General features: G+C 54.0%; 1 protein-coding gene across 1 annotated transcript in view; it reads right to left on the reverse strand.

Moving 5' to 3' along the window:
- The window catches only part of celsr1a (cadherin EGF LAG seven-pass G-type receptor 1a), a 67,926-nt gene extending 45,298 nt beyond the window's left edge, over nucleotides 1-22,628 (reverse strand). The window contains exon 1 of the mRNA XM_018729833.2: nucleotides 18,744-22,628. Coding sequence (XP_018585349.2) covers nucleotides 18,744-22,218 — 3,475 coding nt within the window. The 5' untranslated portion in view covers nucleotides 22,219-22,628. The remainder of the gene's footprint in view (nucleotides 1-18,743) is intronic.
- Between the last annotated feature and the right edge of the window lie 660 nt (nucleotides 22,629-23,288).

Raw genomic sequence — 23,288 nt, forward strand, 5'->3', positions numbered from 1 at the left:
TCAGCGCCCCACAGATACACTCCAGCATCCTGTGTGTCCTGGCAGGGCGAATAACTTCACAGTTAATGGGATTTTTAGAGCTCTGCGGACAAACGCCAGAAACGCAATGGAAATTACATGTGGAATTAGATGGCAGAAATACCACCAGGAAGCATTAAAGCAGCCTGAACACTGAAATGCATTACGGCAAAGCATCAACCTTACACATGGTAACACGTGGTATGAAGACCGAGGCGGAGTCCTATGTAGACTTCCTCTGATGGCCTAAACGTGCGTGTGTGCGTGTGTGTGCGTGTGTGTGTGTGTGTGTGTGTGTGTGTGTGTGTGTGTGAGAGGAGCACCCTGAGGGAGAGGGGAAACGGCAGCAGTTATGTGACTGGCTACAGGTGCTGGATGAAAACAGTGAAATTTAAGTTGTCAAAGTTAATCATCGACAGTGGGCTGCTGCATCTGTCTCTACACGCACAGCTGCCATTGACACGCGTCAGGGCGCCAAAGGCTGGGGGCCCTCAGAAGGAGCTGTCATAGAGAGTCACGGTGGAAATTTCTTTTTCCACGGTTGCCGCCGTCCTGCAGAATTGCGGGAGGCGCGTCGGGCGGGATAGCCGGGCGAGGGTCACGCAAAGGCATCGCGGCACTCTTACCCGGTGCTTGGAGCCCCTTTAAAAACACAACGGGCGACTAGATGAATGATTAACCACAAGAATGCAAGTGTGAAAAAAGCTAAGAGTTGAGGGATAAGAGCAGGTGGTAAGAACTGGATGAAAGTAACCAGACAGTATCCATATCGCCGAATAACAGGATGAACACATATAGGCACATTTTTCAGGTCCAATCTCCTGCCGTACTCATGCAACAAGAGGAGGGCGGGCAAGATCTGGTTTAATAGGGCTGTAAAAGTCAAAACCTTCTCGAGTTCTACACAAATGGGGACATTATGAGTAGCTTTGAAACCGTAAAAGGTCCAGCTGAAAAGCCCAGGTGCTGCACTCCAGCAGAAGTTCAATATCTGTAGAGAGTTTACGGAGCGAGGGGGCACGGTGGCGCAGCGGGTTTGGCCGGGTCCTGCTCTCCGGCGGGTCTGGAGTTCGAGTCCCGCTCGGGGCGCCTTGCGACGGACTGGCGTCCCGTCCTGGGTGCGTCCCCTCCCCCTCCGGCCTCGCGCCCTGTGTTGCCGGGTTAGGCTCCGGCTCCCCGCGACCCCCCGCATGGGAAGAACGGTTTCAGTCAACGTGTGTGTGAGAGTTTACGGAGTTTACCGACAATGTCACACAAGTGCACTTCACCCGCACGTGCTCCACAGCCAGGTTAAACACCTTCATCACAAGCCGCGGCACTGACCGTTAATGGAAAGCCAAAGTCGAATGTGATGGCAAGCGGGCCTCCCTCTTCAGTCACCTGTTCAAATCCCTCCGTCGGGGTTCGAACCTGAGCCGTCATCGAGACTAGGAGCTCTGCAACGGCACAACGTATCTTGCAGGTCTACGCAAGCAAGTGGAGTACAACAGATGCGGCCATAATTATTCTTTACAGGAAGGAAGAGTTAGGTTGTTACTCTAGTTGTAGCTCGAGTCCTTCAATGAAGAATTCTGGAAAGTAAACACATTTTCAATTTCTTTACATCTCTTGGGAATTTTCCTTCAGATTTTTCCTTTGCTGCGTTTCACTGGGTTTCAACTGCAACCACAGACCTCAACTTGAAGAGAAATTCATTCTCGTGCATCTTCCCCAAAGATCAAACCACGTGCCGGCCGCAAAGTAAAAGTAATCCGTTTAAGATGAAGGATCTGACGGTGCAGCGTCTACGGCTGCCGGCAAATCCAGCAGGAATGTATCAACTGCTCAAGGATGAGAAGAACGGACACGAGCGATAAAGAGACAAAAGACGACAGGACAAAAGACTCGGTATGATGCACGAGACACCTACTCTGTTTTTAATTTCATTTGATTTGCTGAGCAGACTCTTTGGTATCAAACCACCTCATATCGATTCAGCTGGACATTTAAATTGAAGCATTTCAGAATAAAGTCTCAAGGCGAGAAGACTTTAACCGCTTTAAGCGAGAGAGCTGAGCAAAACAAGCACCTTCCGCCCTCGGGCGGAGGGGCTCGCGCAGCAGACACGGCCCTTCCGGAAGGAAAGCAGAGGCGGCTGAGGAGGAGGAGAAACCCCTAGAAACGATCACAATTTCACACTTGTCGTGAAAAACACGGGCAATCTCAAGTCAAAAGCACCGCACCCAGCATGCCTGTCCTGCTGGACTCTGAGGACTTCGGCCCGTTTCTCGACCTTTTTTGGATTCTCGTTTATCCGTCATTGGATTCTTTCCTGGATCCCCGGAGCTTTGAAACAAGGTAAAAACAGAAACCCGAAGCCTTGTGACATTTGCCAACCGTCCTTATCCAGTTTTCAAATGCAATTAAATGATCATAAACCCAATTAAAGGCCTCTCAGCTTTTGCTCGATGGCGTTTATAGACAGAAGGACCCGCTAGAGCGGCATTCGAACACTACGGTCCGTCCCTCTTTTAGTACGGAGAAACACAACTAATGTTAAAAAATATACCAAAAACAATCCTTTTTGGCAGACTATGGTCATCTAAATTTTGTGTAGGACTACTCTCCTGTATCAGTATCAAGTTTTAGTAAGTTCAGGCCAAACAAGAGAAAGCTATGCTTTAGATGTCATGCCTTTGGGGCTCAGATAACTGGTTTCAGTTGTATTTCAAGCCATATTAAATGACGTAAGAAAGGAAGTGTCAAGATATTCTTTGTCTATTACATTAGCTACCATAACACCGAGTGTCATTCGATGTTTAACTTAAATCGACTAAAAACGGTCACTGGTTTGCTGTAGAGATAAACACCAAGTGTCTTCTTTATTCAGAAGGCACAAACATAAGCTTCTGCAACCAAATCCCTCAGAAAAATTAGACGTGCCGCAACTGCACGCGTTGGCTCTTTCGGTAAAGGCAAATTGGCAATCGCGTTTCCCAGGTGAAGTTCGCTCAACTTTTTAACTCAACTCCAGCTATTGGTACTGGACTAAATTAGGCTATTGCTTTGAGCTTCCCATCAATGGAGAGGCACGGGTCAACAGGTCCAGGTGTCTGATCAACAGTCCTCATAAGCTCCCCACATTATCCCCACGCCCTCCCACCATGATCTCGCCCGGGAAGAGAGAAGAAAAAAAGAAAGGTCACCATGACAACACCGTCGTTGACTGTTGACCTGAATAACCCACGTTCTGCTGGCCTGGGGACGGCTCACACAGGCCGCTCATTGATGGGGACGACTAGCTGACAGACTATGCCTACCAAACATGTATAGCATGAAACTAAGGGGGAAAAAAGAGCAGCTTTCCCATGCTGCCATGGAGTAGGATCGGGTTCAACAAAAGCTCGCGAGGCTGACAGAAGAGCAGTTGGCTGATCTGGAATTGAATTTCCCAACGGTTTCACGTGTTGTGCGGACGAGACATTAGCCGTGTATTGTTTGATCGGAAATTTCAAAGATCCAACAAATAACGAGGTGTTTCTAAAACGAGCCAAGGAATGAATTTACTACACAGAAACTAACAGTACAGTACATTGTTTGGAAACCAGACAGATGTGTGCAGATAGAGGCTGTAAAAGCCAGACACCATCACTGCAACAAAGCTGAGTAAGTTTCCATCTGAATCAAAACAAAAATGAAAATATGCCAACGATAATATGTTCTCAACCATGCTTGTCAAAGCTGTTCCCTGCATGACGATGAACGTAAACTTCCTCTCTTTTAGAACCTGCTTTCAACACCGACTTTCACAGAGCCGAAGAGACCAACGCAGTGAAGTTGTGATGAAGGTGAAGATGATGAACATCATCATCAGATGAACAGAAGACTGATAACGTAGCGGATCAGAACTCCTGGGTTGCTATACCACTAATAGGGGGTGGTCCACTATCTACGAAACATCACCAAGTAATGACCTTGGAATAATATTTTCATCAAATATTGATTTTGCGCATAAAAGCAATTCTATTGAAGTCTGTTCTGAACAGCTATGGACATGCAAATATATAGGTCATAACGAATGACTGACTGATCATTTATTATAATTATTCTAATGTAAAATGTTATACTTTGGTACTCCTGCTGGGAGAACCACAGCCATGGTTTATGTGAAGATAGGATCAATACCTCAGGTAAGTGAGTCAGAGACAGATATCAGGTGAGGAGAATATTTGCCTTTTGGCAGTAATCCATGCTATGAACTCCTGTCCATTCATTGTCTTGTCCATGTTTCTTTCTCATCCTCCGAGCGAAATACCTGGCACCAGAGGGAGGCTTACACAATGTTCGTAACCAAGTAATTTATCCTTTTAGGGCTTCCTGTCTATAGGCACATCCTTCCATAGCCCACAGAGAGCTTCCTTTGTCTCAATCCGCTTTCAGGGACTCAGTCCTCAGCAAGCAGGTGCCGGACAACGAGATGGGCAGTCCATGATGTTCCATTTGCTGAAGACACCTCTCACAGGCCTCTTGTTCCCTTTCTCACCGCCACATGTTGAGCCAGAAACGTCTAGGCTCATTTTGGAAATAGAGTTCCACGAATGTGTTATTGTACCGAGCAAATGATATAAATCCATTCCGGCTCTTGTGGCAAATACTACCATGTCAAGTGCTCCAGGATATACGTACCTCCGAACCAACTTCTCCCTTGAGACTCTCTGAACCACAAGGAGTCTCAAGGAAGAAGTTGGTTCAGAGGTATGTATATCCTGGCTTTGAACGGGAGCCAAGTGTGGTACGAAGTTAGAAACGACTTACCAGTAAATTAACGTCGACGTTAGAAGGTCCAAAACATTTCAGGTGCCATTAAAAGGTGGGCCTTCACACTCCGTGACTTTCAGAAACTTGATCTATTGATTCACACTTTAACGTCATTTTGTGGAGCTCTGTGCCGAGTTAGTGAAACCAAGAGGTGAGCTGAACGTCAACCCGAGTTCCTTGCATGACTTTCCAAAGCAGCGACGCACCACTGGCAGTAGGACCGGCCCCACTTCGCAGGCTTGGGCACTGGTAGCTCGTGAGATTTGTCACCGCATCCATTTACCCTCAAAAATACCCACCCGTGGGGGAGAAAGAGGATTAACACCTTTGTGTTCCACCCAAAATCAAAAGACCGACTCCAATCTGTTGATCTTTCAAGCTTTTTCTCTATAGAGACATTTTCTAGAAACTCTAGAATAAGTTCCTATGGCATGTCGGAGTATCTGTTCTAGTAACAACAGCCCAGGAGATGAAGATTTAGAAAGAGCCAGTATAAGTATTAAATGTGACCGTGGGTCATATGAGATTCATTAACTCAACTGACTGCAGAGCTCAGAGATAAACCAGCAAACGCTGTTGCCACCAATGCAGCAGAGGCCACATTCTTCCTTCGCTCTCATTAAAGAAATGGCACAGTCAGGGGGTGGAAGCGGAGCTCTGGGAGCGCTCCGCTGGAATGTCGTAAAAGGCAGCAACGCGTACCTATTGTGGTTAATTAAAGCGCATTTCTGCTAGTAAAAGCATCTGATGGCTGCGGCTGCAGCCGAGAGCGGCGGCCCCAGAGGCGCGGGACGTACCCCCCGCATCCCACCCCACGCAGAGCAGACCGGGCAGCGAGCTGCAGCCGGTCAGAGCCGCAACGCCGGAAAGCGAACGTTCGGAGCGTCCGACTCAAAACAGGAGAAACTCAGGTTGTCAGAAAAAAGTCGATGCGTTTTCAGTCAGACACAAATGATGATTTGACAACTAATTCATGCTGAACTTGACATAAATGCATGAAGATGATGTATGTAAAACCTTTCAAACGGGAACCGCACACTGGCCATATCAGCAATGTTTTTGTCAGGTACTTTACACGTTTTTAAAAGACAACAACACTCTCCAAAGTGGCACTGAGGAAGTACAGTAAGATAAATTTCCTGCTGTATTTCCTCTTGAAATAACCTTAAGAATGAGAAACCACCCAGGGAAACTGATTGCAATGACTCGGATGTGGGACTACCCGCACGGTGCCTTTGGGAAACACCGCAGGGCTTGAGGCTTTTCCTGTAGACTCTCCAAGAAATCCTGGCTCGAGACAGGCCCTGTTTTAATTCTGACAATTAACAATATGCAGACAGTGGGTTGCATCCCTGGCTCCTGGAATATGGCTTGTATCGGTCTGATTTTGGGCGGCACGGCGGCACAGCGAGTAGCGCTGCTGTCTCATGGCACCTGGGTGGGGCGAGAGGACGTGGGTTTGATCCCCACGTGGAGTTTGCATGTTCTACCCGTGTCTGCGTGGGTTTCCTCCGGGTGCTCTGGTTTCCTCCCACAGTCCAAAGACATGCTGTCCAGGTTCACCCATAGTGTGTGTGTTCCACTGATGTATGGATGAGTGACCCAGTGTAAGTAGTGTACCTAGCAGTGTAAGTCACCGTGGTGAACGAGGTGTGTGGGCTGATACCACTACACACAGTTCGTTGGAAGTTGCTCTGGAGAAAAGCATCTGCTAAGTGAGTAAATATAATTTTGAGGACAAAAAAAATTAAAATCCTTTTTTTAATAAATGAGTTTGCTAAATATGGGTTTTAAAATCATAACCAAAACTTTATCATACAGGCTGAGGGCTTCCCTCCACAAAAATGAAACCTTCTCAGATTGAATTTGTTAAAGCTGCATATTAATAACATTTGCTGTTGCACAGAAGCAGGAGCGCCGGCCTTGGTCATTTCTCCGGCTTCTATATTTATAAACCCTTTTTAATTGTGTCCCGGAACCACTTAGACACACTACCAAGGCATAGCCAGCACTCTAGATAGATAGATAGATAGATAAAAGTTGTCTCATTTCCCTGGCAACCCCTTTTATTTCAAAAGAGCAAAACATTTAAATAAAATAAAAAAAAAAAAAAAGTGTGGTAACCAAGCTGCTGTTTACCGGTAACCAGGGGAGCCACAGCAGCAGCCAAGAACTGCCTCGGCTGGACAGAAGAGTGAGGGAGGGCAAGCAGTATCTGACACAGAGAGCAATAAAATGCCCAGCGACACACACATAAAACTTAGGAAATGAATCAAAACTAAGGTCAAGTCAATAAATTATCATTCTAAAGAGCAGAAAATGGGGGTGGGGTGGGGTTGGGGGGTTGGGGGGGGTGAGTCAAAAGGGCTATGTTTTCCGGGAGTGCGATCTAATAAAAGAAACACACAACAAACGCATGGTGGAGCTCGATCGAGATACCACGAAGGAAGTGGCGGGAAAAGAACACAAATACGATCTCGCTTTGGCCTAGCGGGCGCAATCTTCGCTACGAAACTCTAGGGATCCATCCCGTCTTTTTCCGCCCGATTCACGGACGCGGGCAAACTCGGTGCCGAAACCCCGTTGTCATCAGCCATCTAATCCCTTCCTCTTCTGAGGGCTCCACGCACGATACAGATCTTGCCAGAGCCTCCTTCCACGCAATAATCCAGAAGGCCGACCTGCGCCAAAACCAAAGTGGCCCAGGGATACCGTTTCACGGGTGAACAATTCTTTATGGGAACAGCGGTGCCCCCCCCACCCCACCAAACGCTACGACAGCATCGCGTTCTCCGCACGTCCGCGGTCGAGTACGCGAGGCCGCGCTTTCGGCTGCGGTACCGACACTCCCCTTCCAAGCGGAAGCGCTCCCCAAATACTCGGACTTGTCCCATGCGCCGGAGGAGCGTACCGCCTCTCCGCACAGAGCTCGGGGGACCGCTCTTTTCTCGCACCTGTCCGACAGCCCCTTCGGAGTAGCCCCGCGGGGGACAGAGGGCAAAATGAGCCGCGCGAAGCGCCCGCAGCAGGGACGGGACCGACTGCAGAGGAGAGACGCGGGGCTGCGCCGGGACTGCGGGAGAGGGCTGGGCCAGCAGATTGGGTTACGCACTCACGGGGCATTGTGATGAAATGCATGCCTGCGAAGCATTGTCATCACCGTAATAATAAATAATTCACTCTTTATCAGATGCAGGGTAAGGTTCTCAACGGCGCAGTCCATTATGGAAAACGTACATACCGCAACCTCATTATAGTCGCTCTTCCAGCCCTCCGTTCAGCTCCTTATTAAATCTGCATTAGCAGAATGGGAGCATTTTCGAAAGCAGATATTACTCATGTGGGGGGCGCGGTGGGTCGGACCGGGTCCTGCTCTCCGGTGGGTTCGGGGTTCGAGTCCCGCTTGGGGTGCCTTGTGACGGAATGGCGTCCCGTCCTGGGTGCGTCCCCTCCCCCTCCGGCCTCGCGCTCCGCGTTAGGCTCCGGCTCCCCGCGACCCCCTGTGGGACAAGCGGTTTCAGATGGTGTGCTTGTGTGCGTAGTGTAAAAACCAGCGCTGCTGTGCACAGGTGGAAGAAAACACTTCAGGTGGTGCATTAAGAAAAGTACCGGTGCCATTTCAATGTTCAAATAGCTCCGACTGTAGAGGGGAGTCCACCGTGCCGACCGCCGACCCGCGCGAATGCCGTAACTGGTCCCGAGGGTCTTAAACTTCGGCGCGATGGCCTCGCATCAGACATCGCTTGGAAGCAAAAAGTTGGGACACAAGCAGCAGGGTCGAAGGAAAGTGAGTGACAGGGACAGCTGCTATTACGTGCGGTAAAGATGCGGTCTTGTACCCAACTGTCCGGTTAGAGCCCAGTTGGTGCGCTTTCAGACAGGGTGTACTGTGTCAGTTTCAAATAAAAAAAGCAGCAATATTCTAAGATGCGGCTGAGGGATTAAAGTGTTTTCTGGGAAAACAAATCAGCGGTTGCAAAGCATTTATCTGCGAATGCGGAGACAACGTGAGAGATGGAGGAGGGCCCGACGGGAGCGGAACCTATATCCCCCCGCTCGCCCACAGCCCACAGGCAGCTGTTTCGAGCAGACCCTCAGAATGGAAACTGTCATCAGCGGCGGCAAGCAAAAGCTCATTCCTGACATGGCGCAGATGAGCGATTCCCACGCCGTTTGGGGGAGGTGTACGCGGGGCCGCAGCGCTGGGGGTAAGAGCAGCGGCGGCGCCGGCCAAGGGACTGCTCCGAAAGACCCCGCTCAGTCGGGCTGCCGCGACACCGACAGCGTGCGCAGGACGGCCTCATCGGCACAACGGTCCGGGAGGCACGGTGGCGCAGCGGGTTGGACCGGGTCCTGCTCTCCGGTGGGTTTGTGGTTCGAGTCCCGCTCGGGGTGCCTTGCGACGGACTGACGTCCCGTCCTGGATGCGTCCTCTCCGCCTCCAGCCTTGAGCCCTGTGTTGCCGGGTTAGGCTCCCGGCGACCCCGTATGGGACAAGTGGCTTCAGATGGTGTGTGTGTGTGTGTGTGCGTGCGTGCTTTGACAGTCAGACGAACAAAAGCGTTTTCTCGCAATTTTAGGCGCAGATGAAAGACAAGATTCTACAATAAGCCGTGTTACGAAATGCACCCAGAAAGCCCGGCGGCTCCATTGAGCGAGCGACCGGAACCGCGCCATTACGGCCCGTCGCCGCGTCTCGGGACAAAGCCCAGGACTGCCCATCCTACTTTAAGCCCCATTGTCCCGCACCTCCATTAGTGACCTTCTCTCGCACCCTGGAGAGCATGCGGGAGCTGAGGGCGGGAGCAAAACAAAGGCAAGTCCCGCGAGCAAGAGGCACAATCGGCTCAGCGCAGAAAACATCAACCTGCCAACGCCTGCATCCCCCCTCCCGCCCCAACTCGCACCCATGCTTAGTCTGCAAGATATGGGAACGTGTCTCTGCTGGGGTCCTTTCCAGAGAACGCAAGGGACCCCCCCCCCGAAGCGACTCGGCCGTGTCTTACGGACTGCCGCCGAACCGCTGTCCAAATGCGTCCCCCGTACAGCATTTCAGCTTCTGTAAATTTATCTGCTGCCTTTGGACCCAAAGGTCTCGGCTTCAGATCCCACCTCCAGCGGTAGTGCCCGAGTAAGATGTTTACCCTAAATTCTCCAGTAAAATTACACGGCTGTACAGATACTTGGAAAAAGCTTAATATTGTAATTCGCTTTATATAAAGCACAAGCATACAAACATTGTCTGAAACCGCTCGTCCCGAGCGGGGTCGCCGTGAACCGGAGCCTAACCCGGCAACGCAGGACGCGAGGCCGGAGGGGGAGGGGACGCACCCAGGACGGGACGCCAGTCCGTCGAACCCCACACCCACCGGAGAGCAGGACCCGGCCAAACCCGCTGCGCCACCGCACTCCGCTCTACCTACAGCTGGCCAATCATCTTCGTTTTTTTTTTTTTTACTGGAAAAGTTCAGAGTAAGTACCTTGTTCAGGGGAACTACAGCAAAAGCTGGGATTTGAACCTGCAACCTGCAGAGTTCCAAGTGCAGAGGCAGCGGAACTAAGCGCCGCACCACAGGTAAAACAACACGCTGCGTCACGCGCCCTGGAATAAAGTGTCTATGGCTAATATTTATTTCATGAGCGCCGACCCAGAGAGCTGCTCAACGGCACACTGCGAAGGGGAGCGAGGAGGAGTTAAGCGCCGCTTTGTCGGGAGCTCTCCGCACCTTCTCACGAGTCCAAACAAAGAGCAGCCGGACAATTAAAAATAATCGGTGAACGCGTGAACTCATTTATTCATTCGGCTGACGCTTTTCTCCAAAGCGACCTGCGACGTTAGGCTACTTACCACTATTCACCAAATTTTATAGCTGGGTAATTTTCCCGGAGCAATTCTTTAGGGTAACTAACCCGCTTAAGGGAACGACAGCTGGGGGGGGGGGGGATTCGAACCTGTGACCTCTGGGTCCAAAGGCAGCGGCCGTAACCCCTACGCTACCGGCCGTCCCATTCCGAGGCGCATTAAGAGACATCCGCAAACGAAGCTTTAAGCGTGGCTATTACGGAAAGGCCGAAGACGAGCAGGAGAACCCAGAGAACTCTAAGGCTGCACGCGAACGACGACGCAGCGTTACCCTTCGAACGTCACTCGCCCACCCCAAGGGTGCAAACGGGTCCCCGTGCGCATTTAACAGAGGCGCGCGGATTCGACGCGGGGGCGGTACATACGAGTGGATACCGGACGCGGGTCACGAACTCCTGCAGGCGCCACGCAGATTCCGTAAGTCGGCTTTCGCCAGCCCGGTTCCGTTCCTCAAAAGAGCAGCTAAAAAAAATGAGTTAAAGCACCCGTTACTTATGTTCAAAGAGAATACGTGACCGTCTGCGGAGAGAGGTAGAACACACTCGTGATACGAGGGCCGTCAGATGAAGACTCCCAGCCAGCCCCCGCCAGAGCGGTGCCATCACATCCGATTAAACCCGCCCCCACGCAGCTGCTCGTCTCGAGCGGGGTCACGGTGAGCTGGAGCTTAACCAGGCAACACAAGGCACATGGCTGGAAGGGGAGGGGACGCACCCAGGACGGGACGCCACTCCATTGCAAGGCACCCCAAGCCACTGCACCATCACCCGCGCGCCCACACACACACAGTCTGAACTGCTTGTCCCATATGGGGTCATGGGGAACCGGAGCCTAACCCGGCAACACGGGGCGTAAGGCTGGAGGGGGAGGGGACACACCCAGGACGGGACGCCAGTCCATCGCAAGGCACCCCAAGCGGGACTCAAACCCCAGACCCATCGGAGAGCAGGACCCGGTCCAACCCACTGTGCCGCCGTGCCCCTCGTTAATTTAACATTGTATGTCTGTTTATATTTGGGAAAAAACTAATTATCTCTAATTTAATTGCTTTACTCACACTCACTAATTTATGCACATGGATACTACGCTGTTAAAGGCCCCTTGGTGCTACATGATGCTCTTTCACCGTGACATTATGGCTTTATTCATGCTGGGTTAAGGATATTCGTATTATTAGGAGCTTTAACATTATTTGCATTGTTGCGATGTGCATGACGGCAAAAGCATGAAGGGAGGGGGGAGTGTCCTCATCGCCATTTATTGAAATCATCCCTGGCAGTAGGATGACCTACGACCCCTAGAAGGGGACTAGAGCGCACGTCCCTGTGTCGACTCTCACCGTTATCCCTCACCAGTCACCCTTTTGGCGCATAACTCAATAAAAATCAGTAAATAATAATAATTATAATAATAATAATCGATAAAATCAGTCCTGCTCCTTAAACACACTGTCGCTAGGATTTACATAACAGTTAATTGTCACGTTTACAGTTTTCTCTAAGGACTCAAGAAACCCAAATCTTGTACCCCACCTCCTACAAGAGTTTTAAGCAAGGCACGGCACTCGCCCTCAATTACTCCAGTAAACATTACTCAGCTGGATAAACAGGTTAACTGCAAATAGCTTAACACTTTAAATCACTTTGCAGAACAGCATCAGATGAAGGAAATCACTATTTTATCACTATCACTATAAATCACTATAGCCATTTTACTTGCGATATTAAATTTACTGTAATCGTTGGCTGTGATTTACTGAGATCATCGATATGATCAGACGTTCCCTCATGTTACCTTTTGCTAAGCACTATTAAGTCGGTGATGATAGAACACAGTTAAAGAACACAAAAAATTAACTATGTCCCCATGAGTTTTTACTCCATGTATACTTTGCTGCTGTGTTGAATGACTGCTCTGAACCAACAACTGGGGGCGGGAGTTGTGTTGTTGGGAATCACCTTTGTGGGCTGTGCAAGAGGACGTGGGTTCGATTCCTGCTCGGTCTGTGTGGAGTTTGCATGTTCTCCCCCGTGTCTACGTGCGTTTCCTCCGGGTGCTCTGGTTTCCTCCCACACTCCAAAGACATGCCGCTCAGGTTCACCCATAGCGTGTGAGTGACAGAGGGAGTGTGTTCCACTGTGTGGATGAGTGACCCAGTGTAAGTAGTGTACCTAGCAGTGCGAGTCACCGCGGTGAATAAGGTGTGTGGGCTCATAACACTACATAGAGTTTGTTGGAAGTTGCTTTGGAGAAAAGACTCTGCTAAGTGAAAAAATGTAAATGTGAGGTTCAGTGTGTGTGGCCTGTTGAGCCTTTGTGGGGATGACAACAAGCACAATAAACAGGCAAAAACGCCGCTGAATGAATCATCCTGACTGCTTTATGGGGGAAGAGAAAAGAGTACCGATCCCGAGAAGCTGTTCCAACAATTTTTCATGATACAGAACCCCATTATAATGAGGGATGAGCGAACCTATAGCTACACGGCACGACACGGCACACTCCACGTTACATTCTGGAGGGAACCGGCATCGCGTGATCGAGCGTCACGCAGAAGAGACGGGACAAAGGCTGGGTCCCATGTCACGCACCTGAGCTTTGCTCGCCGAACACCTGAGTGACACAAACCGGTCCTCTAACATCCGCCAAGCCTCAGCAGGGGCGAGCCGCTTCTCGACTTATCTTCCGCCCCCCCCCCCCCCCCATCACGACGACGGACGGCCTTCGGTACCCAAGATATCGCGTTACGAGCGTCTCGGCCCGCGGGTCTCGCAACGTCCACGTGATCAGAGAAGCAGATATTGCTTTCGAGCAAAAAGCCGCCGGCGGCATCGCCGTCCACCTAAGACGGCGATTTACCCGCCGCTCGCTACTTCTCGGCTGTGGCGTCCTTTAAAGTGCTCCTGCCTCCGCATTCCTGACCCGCCTCGTAATGCCCGGACCCACGTAAAGTCAAACTTTTCCGCTGCTGGCAAAAGTGGATGCTTTTCCAGTGCTGATGTTCACACAAAGACCCCTTTGTGTCTGCGAGAGGTGACAATGGGCAGGGGGGTCGGGGGGGGGGGCAGACACGAGAGCGTCCCGCTACATGTGGACAGCTGCCAAATGAGCCACGCAACTCTTCGCCGCGAAAGAGACCCGCCGCAGCGCCCGTCAGCCCCCCCCCCCCGCCCCCAATCCAGGATAAAGACCAGGGTCCGCAGAGACCCGCGGGCAGGGCGAACCTCCGCACAAAGGCGTCCCGCTCGGGGCCTGGGGACCGACGTTAGGGTTAGGATAACACTCGTCATTAGTGCACAGGGAGCAAAGTGTGGAAAAAGACACTGCAGGCAGGTCGCCCTTTCTTCACCTGTCCCCCCCCCCCCCAGGTGAGCGAGACGGTAAAAGCCCCGCTAGAGTGTGTCCCCGCTGCCCTGGAGACAAAAAAAAAAAAGAGTCAAAAAGCTCCAGCTTCCAGCTACTGCCGAACACGCCGCTCGCAAGCAGGTTCGCGGCTCGCGGACGTCCCCGAGTCTGAGCAAAACAAAAAAAAGAGACCCGACCCGAAGAAAGGAGGCGAGAGATCGGCTTACGCCTGATCCCAGGTGCACGAATTCCCTGAACGGGCTTTTCGGAGACGGCACATCCGCACGGCGACCCCGGCGCGTCGGCCGTAACGCCGGAGCGACCCCTCGGACGCGGCCCGGGTTCGAAGACCGGCAGACGGCGGGGTCGCCGAGGGCCGGATCCTCTTGACGAGCACAAAATCGGAAAACCCTCTCGATTATGTCATTTTTAATGAGAAACGGGAGGCTTTGGCGTTTCAGCGACAACTTACCTGTCCAAGGTTTTTCTTTTTTTTTGCACTTTGTCTTCATTGTTAGAGAGAACGATCATCTTCAGCACAGCCACACTGTTCACACTTAACAGGTGAATAAAGGTCAAATATGCAACCGAAGTTAAAACAGACATCATGACAATTTAAATTAAAAAAAAGAGAGAGAGAGAGGAGAATTGTAATGAGCCAGTACATTCCTAACTGTGAAATAAATGCAAAAAAAAAACGTACGGAGTGTTTCATTGCCCTGCACACACCCCCCCCCTCCCCCCCAGGCCCCACCGCCCACCCCCCAGCGCGTCTCCAGCGCAGCGCCCGAAAACACCCCTCCCGCCGCGGCCTTTCACCAAATGAGTCTGCAAGATTGAACACGAATCGGATTCCTTTCCCTCTCATTTACCGCGCACAAGGGGGGAGCTCGGAGCGTCGGTCCGGGGGAAAGCGATGCCCGGGCCGGCTGCTCTCGGCGACCGCTCGTCGGGCTCGGGGACGACCGGCGGGACCGTTTTTACCATAGTGCTGTTCGAAGCACTTACGTCATTAACAAGGAAGGAATTTTGCTTTCTTTCTCATTAGTTAAACAGCGGAGGCACCGTTTTTCGCAGGGTTTCTCGTGGTGCTCTGTGATGGGGCCTCCAGGAGGGCACGGTCCCGCGCCGCACCTCTGGGGAGAGCCATGACGTCAGGGGTCAGGGGTCGGCGGCCGCCACAGTAGCGGTATCAGCACTACTTGAGCGACCGAGGATTGGAAAATCCTCTGTTGTGACAACGGCAGCCCTGAGCTCGCACCCGAGGGCACACAGCGCTCCACCGCCATCCCGCTGACTACTCTTCACGCTCACATTTATTTGTTCGGCAGACCCTTTTCCCAAAAGTGACTTCCAATGGATACGATGTAGCGTTATGAGCCGACACACCTTATTCACCGCTAGATACACTACTTACACTGGGTCACTCATCCATACATCAGGGGAACACACTCTGACACTCACACTGTGGGGGAACCTGAAGAGCATATCTTTGGAGTGTGGGAGGAAACCAGAGCACCCGGCGGAAACCCACGCAGATACGGGGAGAACACGCAAACTCCACACAGACCGAGCGGGGATCGAACCCACGTTCTCTCTCACCACCCAGGCGCTGCGAGACGGCAGCGCTACTCTCTGCGGCACCGTGCCGACTTGAAATGATTTACCACATTGAGAAGTTGTGCAATTTTACTGGAGTAACTGAGGCAGAGTACCTTGCTCAGGAACGTTACAGCTAGAGGTGGGATTCAAACCTGGGTCCTTTCAGTGCACGGTAACACCTGTAACCACTGTGCTACCAGCTAAACTCTATTATACTGCTTCATCAATACTTTTCTCAAAAATAGTGTAAAATCTCACTTTTCAACGCAGGAAAGTTTTTTTTGTGTTATGTGTCATTAACGTCACTCTAGAGCACAGCAGAAGGTAAAACTGAAAGGTCCCGGCTGGGTCTTGAACCAACAACTTTCAGCTTACTAATCCTTCTCCTTGACCCCTGCTGCCCCCCCCCCCGCAACAAGCGACAACAGGGTGAATAGAGCGTTACCGTGTCCCTGGCGTATCCCGGCAGGCGGCTGCCACAGCCGGCCTCACCGCTCATGTCGACACACAGCGGGGGTTGGGGGGGTGGGGGGTTGCTGGACTGCCTCGTTTCTCTAGCCCTGGGACACGTAGTCCAAGTAGGAGCAGGACCGCAACGCACAGTCACGCCACGTACACAGAGGGCGGTCGCGTGCCAGCGCACGACGGCCGATTCCTGGTCCGATGGAGTCGGCCCTCCTCTGTTCAAAGCACCTTAACCGCCTTAACCCAACAAACACCTGGATCGCTAGAGCGCAAGCTTGCCGCGCCTTCAGAACGGTGAAAGTATTCTTCCAGGAAGCGCTCTTCTGCGCCGGGGGTCGCATCCCCGGGGCGCCGAGGACCGGCCGCCGAGCGCAGCGATGTCTCGAATGTAATCGGAAAGAGAGCGGGCCCGACGGGGCCCCAGGGCCCGCGCCGCGCTGGACGGCGCCAGCCACGCGGTTAATTCGAACCTCACGTTCAGGAGGTCGGCTAAGGCCAGACGTGAGCGAAAGGCCGACACCGCGGCGTACGCCGTTATGATGAGAAGAGCGACGGACCAGCGGACGGACCGTACAACCGGAACGATCGTGCAAAAGGCAGCCGGAGGGAATTCGGCACCTTTCGCCGAGCATCTGGGTGCAGGAGCACACTGAAACGCGCGCTTGGGACGGCGCCCGCTCCTCGCTCGAACGTTTTCCCGTTACGCGATGCAGCCGAAGCGCCGGCGAAGCGCAACGGGGAACCCAGGGGGCCCACGGTGAGGAACGGAACGGCCGATCCCGCCCCGCTCCTGCTGCAGCTGTAACGTTTATCCTGACGGTCGCCAGGAAACCAGCTCAAATCTCTCCCGGGGAGAGGAGGTGGCGTCACGCCAAAACACAGCCGGCTCAAGGGTCCGACGCCCCGACGTCAAGGACTACGCCGACACTAGAGCCCATATCCATCCGAGCCTCGTTCTCCCTAGACTAGCAGCTCTACGTTTTTTAAGAGAAAGACAGAATCCTGTCGCAACCGGAAGGCTGCCCTGCTTCATCTCAGGGGAACCGTCGCGAGTCATTGCGCCTCGAAGGCTCACGGCTCCTGATGGGGGAATCGCATTTCTGCCTCTAGACGAGCAAGAGGCACCTCCGTCAGGTTGCGGAGAAGTTTCGTGAAGGTACGAACGAGCCGTACCACCACGACGACTGCAAATAAGTTATTCGCGCACACGCACTCAGAGTGACGGATCAACGGACAGGCAGAAGAACAACTGTACAGAAGGCAGCTGGAGGGGATACGCAAACACACACATATCAGAACCGTTTTTATTACCTTCCGATTACCTTCCTTTACCCGAACGCTTCGCCGTACTCTTTTTAAGCCTCGCAGACGAAATCCTCGGCCCATTAACAGGAGCGATCGCCGACCCGAAACACACACCTGTCTAAGGACACAAGAAAGGAGCAGTTTTCATGAGAGGCGACAATCTCAGCGCGAGACCGGACGCGTTAACTTGGGACCGGATTGTTTCCGAACCCCTTAACCAAGCCTGCGGGGGCAGCTCCGCAAGGGCGCTTCATTCTCATCGTTTCCAAGGCGCGGAACACGCGACGCGACCGACGCGCGCTGCTGAGCTCCATCCCTGCGGACGCGTCTCGGTCGTCCAGGCCGTCCCCCGACATCCTGCAGGGACGAGGTAAAAGCGTCGGGCTCCGTTGCTGCGGAGGACGGCGGGAGTTCCCGGTGTCCCTGCGGATGGGCGGAAGGGGGGAAGTGGGGGGACCCACTGGACAGCGCATTAAAAGTAACCATCGGTAGCCCCCAAACAGAATAACGCGGGGCTGGACGCTGAGAATGAGCGGGGGAATAAAAAATAGTTACGGTGAGGGGACCGGCGTAAACTCAAAGGGCAGACAATGGGGACGGAGAGCAACAGCCCGGGGCGGTACTTGGGGACAGTGACCCGACGACACGGAGCCGCTGGCGGAAATAAACAGCACGCGGTCACTAATAAGCGAGACCATGGGAACGGAACCGGTCCTGTCACTCGTCAGGGCTCGACACGCGCTCCTTAATAACAGCAGTGGCAAATCGTGACAGTCCGTAAGCCTTCACGCGTGCAAGCACGCACGCACGCCAGTTCACCTAAAACCCGTGTCTTTGGACTGTGGGAGGAAACCAGAGCACCCAAGAGGAAACCCACACAAACATGGAGAACATCCAAGATCCACACGGACCGAGTTCAACGTTAAGCACAACAGCTGTTTCGGCGACACGTCAATGTCAATAAGCAGCAGAAGGCGAAGCGAGTTAGCGGTGTAGAGTAACACTTGGCAAAAGCTCAGCAGCTCCTTAAAAACAGCCCTTGATAACCAGCATGTGCACGAATGTGACCAGCCTTTGGATTAACATTAGATGGTTGGTGTTAAATGTCTGCAGAGCACCTACTGCATACCAAGAGACAGGTAAGGTCACACGCAAACAGCCTGAAAGCAGCCGAACCGGCTCCGGCTCCGGCTCCTACACCATTAACCGAGTCGAGAAGGCAATTTGGTCTCCGTTTATCGTAGGAAGCAAGTCGACCGCTCACGTCCGATTCTATAAGAAGCCAAGAGAAAAACAGCACCTCGATGACCGCCGCGTACGCCAAAACGAAGGCGGCGAGAGGTCCTACCTGTGACCGACACTTTCATGGTGGCCTCCAAAGGCCGGTTGTTGTCCAGGTCTCGGCTGAGCCGGAGGTCGCCCGTGTCCTGGTTCAGGATGAGAAGATGGAGCTCGTTCCCCTCCACGAAGCTGTAGCGGAGCCTATCGGTCACGTCGGGGTCGCGGGCAGGGACCTTGCCGATCACCCCCGTGGGGAAGCTGTTGGACTTGTTGGTCACGTAGTTGTTGAATACGATCTCGAAATCCCGCAGCACCGGGTCGTTATCGTTCACGTCGACCAGCTTCACGCGGACAGTGGTGCGGCTGACCAGGGGCGCCGACGTCGCCTGGACCACGATGACGTATTCCGTCCGCGTCTCGTAGTCCAAGTCCACGAGCGCAACGAGATCCCCGGAGAAAATGTCCAACTGAAAGACCTCCGGAACGTTGCCCTCCACAATTTGGTACATGATCTGAGCGTTGGGTCCCACGTCCGGATCGGTAGCCGTGATCCGGGCCACGACGGATCCCACGGGGCTGTTTTCCTCCACTAAGACGTCCAGCTCGTCCTTCTCAAACACAGGCGCGTTGTCATTAATGTCCTGCACGGACACCCGGATGTCCACCGCAGCCCTCAACGGAGGGACGCCCTTATCCACGGCGTAGGCCTTCAGGCTGTACTCGGCCACGTTCTCCCGGTCCAGCTTCCGGGCCGTCCTGATGATCCCGGAGTAGGGCTCGATGAGAAAGTCGCCCTCGCCGTCGTCTCCTCCCTGGAAGGTGTAGCTCAACCTCCCGTTGGACCCGGAGTCCCTGTCGGAGGCAGAAATTTGAAGGACGCTGGTATATATCGGGGCGTCCTCAAACACGGTGCCCTGGTAGACGTCGCGGAGGAACTGAGGAGCGTTGTCGTTGGCATCCAGGACGATGATCTCCACGTACGTCATGTCAGACTTCTGCGGGATGCCGTTGTCACGAGCGATGATGGCCAGCGTGTAGGAGGCCTGGTCCTCGTAGTCCATCTCCATCTGCGTGGTGATGGCCCCCGAATCTGGGTCGATCGCAAACTGGGGCACGTTGTCTTCCATGACGTAGGTGATGCGCGCGTTCTCCCCCGTGTCCTCGTCGGTGGCGCCGATCACCACCACGGTGGAGCCGACGGGCCGGTCCTCGCTGACCAGCACCTGGTAGCTGGCGCTCTGGAAAACGGGCCGATGGGTGTTGGCGTCGGTGACGTTGACGAAGACCTGCGCCGTGTCGTAGCGCGTGCCGTCCGAGGCGGTCACGCTAAGGACGTACTGGCGCTCCTGCTTGTAGTCCAGCGGCAGGGCGAGCGTGATCAGCCCGCCGCCGCTCTGGCTGGTGATGGCGAAGCGGTTCCGCGTGTTCCCGCTCGTGATCTGATAGGTCACCACGCTGTTAACGTCGCGGTCGACGGCCGTGACCGTCAGCACGCTGGTCCCCACCACCGCGTCCTCGTTGATTTTCAGATTGTACACCTTCTGCGTGAACGTGGGGATATTGTCGTTTACGTCCAGCACCGTAATGCTCACGCTGGCCGACGACGACATCGAAGGTATCCCGTGATCCCGCGCTTCGACACCAAAGGTGTAGTACTCGGTGGTCTCCCTGTCCAGCTCCGTGGCCACGGTGATCCACCCGGTGCTGTTGTTAACGGTGAAGGGAAAGCCAGGGGCCGTGTCCAGCAGCCTGTATTCCAGACGGGCGTTGTCCCCGGAGTCCGCGTCAATAGCCTGGATGTGGATCACGGAATATCCGACAACCACGTTCTCCAGCACGGTGGCCTGGAACGGGGTGCTCACAAACATGGGGACGTTGTCGTTGACATCCACCACCTGCACGACTACCACCCCCGTGCTGTTTATGAGGGGGGGCCTGCCGCCATCCTGCGCTTTTATGCGCAAGTTGTACTCGCGGATCATCTCGTAGTCCAGAGGGTTGATGACGTCGATGACCCCCGTCGGGGAGTGGATGTAAAACTGGCCCTTGACGTTTCCGCTGATGATGCTGTAGTGGACCTTCGCGTTGTTGCCCTCGTCTTTGTCCGTGGCCTCCACCCGGGCCACCTCGGTGTTGACCGCCACGTTCTCCGGCACCTGGACCACGTAGCGTTTCTCGCTGAACTGGGGGTAGTTGTCGTTCTCGTCCTCTACCGTGATGTGCACCGTGGCCGTGGCGCTGCGGGGCCCCGGGTCTTTTCCTTGGTCGTTGGCCTCCACTATCAGCTGGTACTTCGACGTGGTCTCGCGGTCGGGGCGCACCCTGATCTTAACCAGCCCGTTCCGGGAGTCGATTTCGAAGCCCGAGTTCACGCCGTCCCCGTTCACGATCCTATAGATCGTGTTGGCGTTCGACGGCGCGTCCCCGTCCGTGGCCCTGATGGTGAGGACCTCGAAGCCCACCTCCACGTTCTCCCGAATGCCGACCCTGTACTCGGTCTGCTCGAACACGGGCCCGTGGTCGTTGGTGTCGCTGACGGTCACCGTGAGGAACGTCGTGGCCGATCTCGGAGGGGCCCCGCGGTCGGCGGCGGTCACTTTGAACACGTGCGTGTCCTTGAGCTCCCTGTCCAAGGGCTGCGTGGTCGAGACGCTGCCCGTGCGCGCGTCGATTTGGAAGAGGTCGTTGGACCTGCTGTCGAAAAGGGCCTCGATGGAGTACCGGACTCGACCGTCCTCTCCGTCGTCCGGGTCCACGGCCTTGAGGGTGATGACGCGGGTGCCCGCGGGCTCGTTCTCGGGCACCGACACCTGGTAGTTGGGCAGCTGGAACTGCGGCGCCGAGTTGACGCTCCTCTTCTTCCTCCTGCCGCTGCGCGTCCGCGTGGACGCGCGCCAGCTCACGCGCACGGAGACCGCCGCGGCCGGGCCGCGCGAGCTGCGCGAGCCGCGCGCCGCGCACAGGAGCTCCGCGCTCCCTGCCGCGTCCCCGCTCCTCCGGGCGCACGACGGCGCTGACAGCCGCAGGCTCCGCCACAACCGGGACAGCAGCGCCGCCGAGGCGTTCAGCGGGGACTCACCTGCTGCGGGGGAGCGCGGCGCGTCCCCGGCTCCCCACAAGTAGTTAAGGTGCACATCGGGCTCCTTCCTCCCGCGGCTCCGTCCTTCGGCTTCGCGCGTCTTGTAGGAGCAGCCGTGGCCGTGCACGAAGGCGCTCAAACGCACCAGGATGAAGTGCCGCGCCGTGAGCGAGCTGATCCTGACGCGCACGGGCGCCGGGTTCCCGGGCAAAGCGGCACAGTCCGCTGCGCGGGACACGAGCACGAGCCCGCGCCGTCCGTCCACCGCGAGCCAGCGCTCCGCCGCGCGCCCGGCAGCCGCGCTCCGCTCGAGCGCGTAGCGCCAGCCCGCTCCCACGGACACGTTGGCCACGAGAGCCCCGGGGGGCGAGTGGTCCGCGACGTGCACGTGGAGGAGACACCTGAGCGCAGGTACGTGGTGGAGGAGAAGCGCAGCCCACAGCCAACGCACCGCCGCTTCCATGCTCTTCAAAAGCACCGGGATCCGCGCGGGTTCGGCAGCGCAGCCGCCGGAAAAGGCATCTGCCGTCCGCGTCGCCGACCCGAAGCCCACGGGAAGTTTGAGAAAAGTTGGAGAAGAAGCGCCGGCGCCGTGTCCGCGCAGCGCGATCCCGTCTCTCGCCCGCTCCCCGTTCAAAATGCCCTCAAAATGGCTCCGCGCGGCTCTCCTCCCACAGCTCGCCTTGGCTTGGCTTGGCTTGGCTCGGCTCGCGCGCGGCACGCACGGGAACGCGCCTCTCCTCCACCTGCGGGAGGACCGCACCTGAGACACAATACACACACACAGCGGCGGGGTTTACTCTGTTTCGCTCGATAACAGTTTCGGCCGTTTCTAATAACTGCTTTAGTTTATTATAATTATAATAATAATAACCAACGACACGGTGAATCGAGCCCCGGATACTGTAGGGAGTTTGGTCATGACTCCAGTCACTGGACCACTGGAGATGATGTGTCACTTAATACCGAGTTAAGTCATGAACACATTTGCTTTAAACATGTGTATCAAATTAGTTCTGAAATCAGAAGAAATTCGGGAAAATTCGCATTCTGGCTCTGTTACTGCAAATAGTTGCAAATGAAGAGGGAAGTGACTTTTTTGCGCTGACTAGAATTAATTCTCACTTTAATTGGTACCTACATTACTGAACACCCCGACACACACACCACACACACAGTTATGTTCAGCACTACAGCTGAGATTGGAACCAACTACCACCTGATTGAGAAGAGAGTTAAGGGACCTCTTTGTTTTCTCATGAAGTACAGAACGGAGCTTCTGGTCGTGTTTTGGAGGCAAACTGAAACGTCACTCCGTAGCCCCCCTTGTGTCAAACCCCACTTACTGTCTGTTTGCCTTGTTTGTGGTTGAGTTTCATTATTCTTTAATGTGTGTATATTTGTTTTTCTTCCATTTATTTATTTACTCACTCACTCTTTGTTGCATCCCCTCTGGCATTGTTGTTTGCTTGAATATCTGGTTCCTTGTCCTACACACAATCCTAACTCTTATAATTGTTATTTTGTCAATGA

Source organism: Scleropages formosus, chromosome 21 (genome assembly GCF_900964775.1).
Source record: "Scleropages formosus chromosome 21, fSclFor1.1, whole genome shotgun sequence".
NCBI lineage: Eukaryota > Metazoa > Chordata > Actinopteri > Osteoglossiformes > Osteoglossidae > Scleropages > Scleropages formosus.